The sequence below is a fragment of the Carassius gibelio genome, chromosome A21, assembly GCF_023724105.1.
Source record: "Carassius gibelio isolate Cgi1373 ecotype wild population from Czech Republic chromosome A21, carGib1.2-hapl.c, whole genome shotgun sequence".
Lineage (NCBI taxonomy): Eukaryota > Metazoa > Chordata > Actinopteri > Cypriniformes > Cyprinidae > Carassius > Carassius gibelio.
This window is the reverse complement of record NC_068391.1, coordinates 4,667,929-4,675,615: the sequence shown is the minus strand read 5'-3', so window position 1 is coordinate 4,675,615 and position 7,687 is coordinate 4,667,929. Positions and strand designations below refer to the sequence as shown.

Genomic DNA, 7,687 nt, shown 5'->3' with positions numbered 1-7,687 from the left:
AGTCCTCTAGGTGGCGGTGTTTATCCACATGTCTACCACAAATCTTTTTTTGCTTTCATGACATTTTTTTTTTTTTTTTTTTTTTTTTTGCAGTACTACAGCCCAATAATCTTGGGGTATCCAGTGGAGGCGGTGACACTTATTATCATATTTCAGGGTGGCCGTGCCACTTATTATTATAACTCTAGGGGCGACGTCAGCAATATCCATTTATTAAAAAAATCTATATATATTTAGCTGTGCAAAAAAAGTTAATTGTGCTGCTGGATGTTATAAACTGGTGTTTGTTCGAAAAAATATAAAAATATTATATCGAAAAAATATAATAGGGTACATAAGAAAATGTGTCACAACTCTTTTGAATCTGAAGGGAGTTACCCAGTGAAGGTCACATGTCTTTGACGGACTGTGAGCGCCACACCTGACTATAAAAAAAAGGGCTGAATCTGTATACATTCATGACGGAAGCATCCCACGCTTCAACAAATACAATCGTTCCGGTTAGTTTCACAGGAAAAATGGCGTCCCGTCTGATCTGGATCTCCGCTTTGATTCTCTTAATCAGAGTGAACCTGTCTAGTCAAAGTAAGAATTTGATTTCCGGTTTATAGTTAAAGAGAAGTGTCTCAACTGACTTCGTTTTTTTTCCCCTATTCTTTTAATGTTTATCTGACCTAAATCTATATGACAGATATTAATGACACTCTAGACCTCTGTTGAATGTGTATGATACTTCTGTTACACATAACTGCACTCATGTGGTGAATATACGAAGTAGTATATCATAGTATTTAAAAATGTATCGTTTTGTGTAGCCAGTGTGAATATATGGAGGATATGAGTTTGATTTCACATTGTTTATAGCTGCTTCACCTATCAAGTATATGCCAGTATCAAATAACAGAATGTGTGAGATTTGTTATGCGTGGTTTTTGCTGCTGTATATAGCATTTGTTGAGTAATAATAGTGTGGATTACATCATAGACAGATTTCATAGCTTACATGCTGATGCAGGCCCATGCTGATTATTCATTTCTATTTATCTATCTGTATATTTGTCTGTCTACTGTATCTGTCATTGATCAATCTATTGTTCTTTCATTCTGTCATTCTATTTATCTATAGGTGCTGACACGGACAGGGGCTTTACTGGTGAGGAAACTGAGGATGGAGTGAAAGTGACGTCCACTGCTGTTGCTGTACTGGACAGCAGGCTCACCCAGATCTTTTTCCCAGTGGTGTATATCATCGTCTTCAGTGTGGGCTTGCCAGCCAATGCTATGGCCCTCTGGGTGTTCCTCTTCAGGACGAAGAAGAAACATCCCTCATCCATTTTCTTGGCCAACCTTGCCCTGGCGGACCTGCTGTTTGTAATCTGGATTCCTTTAAAGATCGCCTACCATTTTAATGGGAATCACTGGATCTTCGGAGAAGCCCTGTGCAAAGTCCTTGTGAGCTTCTTCTATGGGAACATGTATTGTTCAACTGCTTTCATTGCATGTATTAGTGTCCAGAGGTATTGGGCCATAGTACATCCTCTTTACGAGCAGAAAAGGAACAACAAATTGGCAACTGGTGTCTCTGTGTGTGTGTGGCTGGTTGTGTGGGCCATTACCGTGCCTCTTTTTCTTTATGACCAAACTGTGAAAGTCACAAACATGGATATTGTTACCTGTCATGATGTCACTCGCCCCAGCCAATCACACTACCCTTCGATATACTTCCTGATTATGGGAGTTGTTGGATTCATAGTTCCCTGCATAACATGTATAGTGGCGTACGTGCAGATGCTACGTGCCCTAAAGAGCTCGATGACAGACACTAACATCGTTCAGAAGCGACGGAAAGCTGTCATCCTCATCATCACTGTGCTGGTGATGTTCCTAGTGTGTTTCACCCCGAGTAACATCATGGTCATGGTGCATTACTCAATGCTCTTGATGGGAGTGCAGGACAGCGATTACGGTTTCTATATTACAGCGCTATGCTTGGCCAGCCTTAACAGCTGTGTCGATCCTTTTGTATATTATTTCATCTCAGATGAGTTCAGAGAGCATGTAAGAAACACGTTTCTTTGCCGCAGCGAACGCACCGTGCAGAGGATGCGGGTTTCCTTCAGTGCACTGAAGTATTCAAAGAAAAACAGTACCTACAGGTCAGACTCTGGAAACACGCAGAGTACGTCCTACTAAGAATGACAGAGAACTGTTTTAAATCTGTGCTATGCTCTGATGCTCTACAATGTATCTTGAAAACTATGTAAGCTCTTGTTATTTTATTATTAAATGTTGTAAGGGCTGTAGGAACACGTCTCTGAAACAAGCACTGAGTTAGTCAACATTTATCATGTTATTGAGTACAAATCTTTTTTACATAATCTAATATAAATCGAAGATCTTAAGACCTCAGAAGCAAATCCAAGGGTTCTCACTTCTTGGAACTTCACATTGGCCTCCTGTTTGATGATATAGTCACTATGGAAATGTTGAAGTGTTGTTATTATTGTGTTGCCATTACGTCACTGGGTACAGGTTGGTTTAGTAGTATTTCTCAGAATTAACTCTCAAATGACCTTTAATCCAGTTCGGCGGAAGTTGACTGAATAACTGGAGCTGTTATATATTATGAGCACCTGTTACAGAAACCATTTTGCATTTATCCCTGTTTACATAAATGCATCTACAAGTATCTATAAAGAATGTGAAATGTTATGTGAATCACTCCAGTGGTGACCAGTTTCAGATGTGTGAATATATATATATATAACCAACAAACATAACCTCATTCACTTGTGTTCTAACGCACTATATTCATTGTCTAATGTTTATGCATAATCTTATAAATGCTGATTTCTTTTTGCACACCTGTGCCCCACTTGGTTTCAAAGCACATTTATAGGGTTTTTATATTGTTTTATCTGTGGTGTGTTTTGTATTTGTCATTTTTTTTATAAGAATGCCTACATTTATTGATCAATAAATTTGTCTTTCCATGTCTGCCTATGATTTGCTTTGTGTATATATGGCCTGGTTTTCTCAATGAAACAGACAGCGGGTAGAATGTGACCAAAGTCCACAGTGCATCTTTTTGTTTAACTAGTCAAATCATAAAATCTATTTGTAGTTGTTTGAGAGACAAACACACACACACAACTCATTTACAAATCATTCAAATCACAAGTTACATGGGTAAGGAAAAAAGTGAAAGCACCAAAAAAGTGTAGTACTGCATTACTTCGATTAATGGTGTTGACAAAATAAAGACCGTTTTGCAACCTTGTCAAAAAGGTTGTGTATTCTTTTTTAATTCTTTTACATTTTTAGATTTCAATCTACATGTTCCGAGTTGTTGTTAGTGTTGATTTAGTATTATCTATATAGCCTAATTTTATGGTATTCGTTCATATTTTGATTAGATTTAATTTTAGTTTGTTTTAATATTTCCAAATATCTTTATTTTATTACAGTTTCAGTTTCATTCTAGGATACTTAACCCTTATTTTAGACAGGAAAATTGTAAATTTTTAATCGGATTCTACATAGCAGTCGCTATGTGACCAAAAAATAGAAGAAAATTATGGTTGTTAAAAGTTTGTTTGTTTTTTACTCCCAACAGATGGCACTGATCTTCCTTCCAAACCTGGATTTTAAAAGCATCATCTGTGTTTTAACATAAAATACTGCCATAAATTAAAGTTTTATGATTGTTTTTTCAATGGGGGGAAAAATGATCATAATTATTTCAAAAATATTAATTAATATCAAGAAATTATCTCATAACACAAAATAAAGAAGAAAAACATTACTGAACAAAAATATAGTCCTATTACATTGATTTTTTTAACATTGATTTTACAAGTTACATTTCAGGTGTTCTGTCACTTTTGACAGAGTTTAACATATTTTAGTTGCCAAGGCAACAAGTCTAATTGTGCCGTAAAAGTTTACGTTTTTATTGTAAGAACATGAAGAGTTAAGTCTTAACATTATACATTTTTTAAAAATGGCACGTAAATACTCTATAAATAGCATTGTTGTTAAAACTGTAATGTTAAGGGTTTCAGTATGACAGCACAGTCTCGGTCTCAGTCCTCCCACTCGACTCATCACGCGCTTGATTTCGTTCGCTCGAAACTCGCACGCAGCAGGATCGAACTGGAGTGCGCGAGTGTGACGTCACGCAGGTAAGAGGACACTGCGTGCTTATAGCTCTCAGTTAGGTGTGTCCTTCCTTCTTGAAGGTAGACCAAAAACATTTCGGGGAGAGAAGTTACTTGCGACCCACCAGTAAACCGAGAGAGAGAATTCAGGGAGAGGACCAGCAGAGCACATTCGACGCTCCAAGAGCCGGACTCTCATAAAACTTTAAGACATCAGAGAAGTTTGAGAAACACGCATTATGGCAGACTCGGCGAGATATTTGGTCTTGTTCTTTTACTTGTGTGTGCTTTTTGCCCCGGTGGAGCCAGGTGAGTTTTCTAACATACTTTTAGCTTAGGCCTACTTGTTTTTTAATGTAGCTACCTTTGTTCGTAATTCACTCATTTTAAATGTGAATCTATGTGTTTTGTTTCAGTTGGAGGGAAAGGACGAGGTTTAATAGTCGTAGTGGATGAAGATTCAGGCAAAGCCTTCATTGATCCGATCGTTACAGATACACTAAAGAGCGGTCTCACAACCATCTTCCTGCCAATCATTTACATCATTGTTTTTGTGGTGGGGTTGCCAACCAACGCGATGGCTATATGGGTCCTGCTGTTCCGGTCAAAGACTGTTCACCCTGCAGCCATTTACATGGGCAACCTTGCGCTGGCTGACGTTATGTTTGTTATCTGGATGCCTCTCAAGATCGCTTACCATTTGAAAGGAAATAACTGGACTTTCGGAGAAGGAATGTGCAAAGTTTTGGTGGGTTTCTTCTACGGCAACATGTACTGCTCCATCCTCTTCATCGCTTGTCTGAGCATCCAGCGGTACTGGGTCTGCGCTCACCCGCTCTCCCAGCAAAGGAAAAACAACACATTTGCAATCATCGTATCTGTGTGTATTTGGATCTTCATTGGAGTCAGTACTACACCTTTGTACCTGTACCAGCAAACCGTTGAACTCTCGGACCTCAATATTACCACCTGCCACGACGTCAATCTTATAACCAAGGAGAACTTTGTTTCTGGCAATGCGTTCCTGGATGTTCAGCTGCCTTATTATTATTTTATGGTGATGGCGGGTCTTGTGTTCTTTATCCCAATGCTGCTCATCATCGCCGCTTACGTTCTTCTGCTTCGCAAGCTTGGGAAATCCACAGTCGATGGCAGCGCTGGAAAAAGCCGCCAGCGAGCCATTATTCTCATCATCACAGTGCTCATAACGTTCTTGGTCTGCTTCATCCCAAGTAACGTGATGTTGGTCGTGCATTACGCCCTCTTGCGAAATGGCTGGGCCAATAACGGCTACAGTTTCTACATCCTCACACTGTGTCTGACCAGTCTCAACAGCTGCTTGGATCCTTTCATCTACTATTACGTCTCGGATGATTTCAGGGAGCAAGTCAAGAACACGCTGCTGTGCCGTAGCAGCCGTACGGTGGAGAGGATGAGGGTCTCGTTCAGCTCGTTGAAGTACTCTAAAAGGACCAGCACGTATACTTCCAGCACAGGCAACACTGATAGCAGCACCTGCTGAGAGCAGATGGACATGGACTATTATGGAAACGAGTTTATGTATTTATCAGTAGCACTGCGGATTATTCAGAAGGTTTGACTTCATATCTATGCACTCGGTTCGCTATTAGATGCTATTTAAATTGATGTTTATGAAGATATTTTGATTCAGCTGAGAGACCTTCGTGAACCCAAAACTTAAGGAGCCACAAAGAGTTTGAAGATTCAGTCTGTTTCTGTAGCGTTCGGCTTAAAGCTCAGGGTCATGAAGATAATGAAGTCACGTAAAACTTGAAGAGAAGCAATCCAGCCAGTTTGTGCTGTTGTTACATGTGCTATTGTTCAGACGGCCCTTGTGAAAAGATGTGAATTCAAAAATGTAGAAGTTCTATGTAATTTAAGTATGTTTAAACTTTGTCTTTTAGCCAGAATTGGTTCTGTTTTTAATATTTTCATTTTTTTATATATTTGTATCAAACCAGATTGGCAAGGATTTTTTGCCTGTTAGTCACAATGCCATTGTCTTCATACCTCACTGTATTATATCCATAATTAGGTCACCATTCCTGACTGTGATGCACGTTTCAATGATATTTTTCTACATTCATGCAGATTCATTTTGTAAATTCAACTGTATCACCGGAAACAAAACGTCATTATCTCATCATTATCTCATCTAGAATTCCCGGTCAGTGTGCTTCCGAATCTTCATTCACACCTTGTTTATTGTAACACAATCTTTCGGTTTATCAAATGTAACTTGTACTTCTTACAAGGAAATGCACCTGTTAACACACACAGCCCACTTTACCCCTAAAGGCACAGTGCCATGTAAATAAATGTTTTATTTACTTTGAAATGTTGTTTTACTGCTGAATTGTTAGTGTGCTATGAATAATTGAGTTCTTCGGATCACTTCTGGAGTACAGTACATTATGTATAGGTGAGTCATATGTGCTATCATCATCACAAACTCTGAAACTTAACTTTGTGATGTAAGACTTGACGTCATTATGTTATCCTTGTGGCTACACAATTTTAACATTCTTTTGGTTGAACACTTAAAGTAACTTTAGTGGGGACAAAATTGAACATGAGCTGAGTGAATTTGTGTATGATTCATTTATTTTGGATTTTAAAAAATCTGCTAAATGTAAATTAAGTGTAAATGCAAAACTGTTTACACATGTTTTATTAAATAGTGCACTTTTAATGTCTTTCCTGTTTTGATCACTAGTATGTTTCATATTGAAATCTACTCACTGATTTTATCAGTGAAACTGCAGCTCTAGTGAATTCACACTGAACTCCACTGATCTGTTATCCACTCCCTAGTTAAGCAAATATTTAGCATACCACTTACATCATCATCGGTCTACAGAAACCATCTAAACCAGTTTAACTAGCTTTAGACCTTTGATTCTTTGTCTCTTCAGGTTTGACTACCAGATTTTTTTTTTTTTTTGGAAGTTTACAATTTAGAAGTTTATAGAACATCAAATAGAATTTATTTAAAAATTAAAAAAATCTTCCACCAGGTGAAATCTATAGGTCAGAAAAGTATGGCATACTTCTGCTCAACAATCCACGAGTTGAAAAGTTAGTTTCTGCAGCACTTATGTACAGAATATTATGAGCAAGATGTCAGCTACTAATAATAACTTGAATTTGCTTGAACTTGAAAAACTTTTTCCGCCTTAGAAAAAAAAAAAACTTATTAAAAATTTGGTTTTGGTCAGATTTTTTTACAACTATTTTTGAAATGTGTTTCTTATACTCACCCAGGATACATTTATTTGATCAAAAATTCAATAAAAACAATATAACATTGGGAAATATTTGTACAATTTCAAACTGATTTCTATCAGAGTATATTTTAAAATGTACTTTATTCCTGTGATGCAGTTAAGAATTTTCAGCATCATTAATCCAGTCTTCAGTGTCACATGATCTTTCAGAAATGCTGATTTGCTGCAAGAAACATTTCCTTATTATCAATATTGAAAACGTAATATTTTGTGAGAAAG

At 37.5% G+C, this 7,687-nt stretch overlaps 2 protein-coding genes across 2 annotated transcripts; both read left to right on the top strand.

Moving 5' to 3' along the window:
• Positions 1–414: 414 nt before the first annotated feature.
• LOC127942348 (proteinase-activated receptor 2) lies at positions 415–3,006 on the top strand. Its single transcript, XM_052538035.1, has 2 exons — positions 415–585; positions 1,127–3,006. The coding sequence occupies exons 1-2, from the start codon at positions 459–461 to the stop codon at positions 2,191–2,193; spliced, it is 1,194 nt and encodes a 397-aa protein (XP_052393995.1). The 5' UTR covers positions 415–458; the 3' UTR covers positions 2,194–3,006.
• Positions 3,007–4,106: 1,100 nt separating this feature from the next.
• Positions 4,107–6,877, top strand: f2rl1.2 (coagulation factor II (thrombin) receptor-like 1, tandem duplicate 2). The gene is made up of 2 exons (XM_052537833.1): positions 4,107–4,469; positions 4,577–6,877. The coding sequence occupies exons 1-2, from the start codon at positions 4,400–4,402 to the stop codon at positions 5,680–5,682; spliced, it is 1,176 nt and encodes a 391-aa protein (XP_052393793.1). The 5' UTR covers positions 4,107–4,399; the 3' UTR covers positions 5,683–6,877.
• The last annotated feature ends 810 nt before the right edge of the window (positions 6,878–7,687 follow it).

Coding starts and splice junctions, on each gene's coding strand:
- LOC127942348 (XM_052538035.1), top strand. CDS start 459: ATGACGGAAGCATCCCACGCTTCAACAAATACAATCGTTCCGGTTAGT. Junction 586..1,126: donor AGTGAACCTGTCTAGTCAAA/GTAAGAATTTGA, acceptor ATTTATCTATAG/GTGCTGACACGGACAGGGGC.
- f2rl1.2 (XM_052537833.1), top strand. CDS start 4,400: ATGGCAGACTCGGCGAGATATTTGGTCTTGTTCTTTTACTTGTGTGTG. Junction 4,470..4,576: donor TTTTGCCCCGGTGGAGCCAG/GTGAGTTTTCTA, acceptor GTTTTGTTTCAG/TTGGAGGGAAAGGACGAGGT.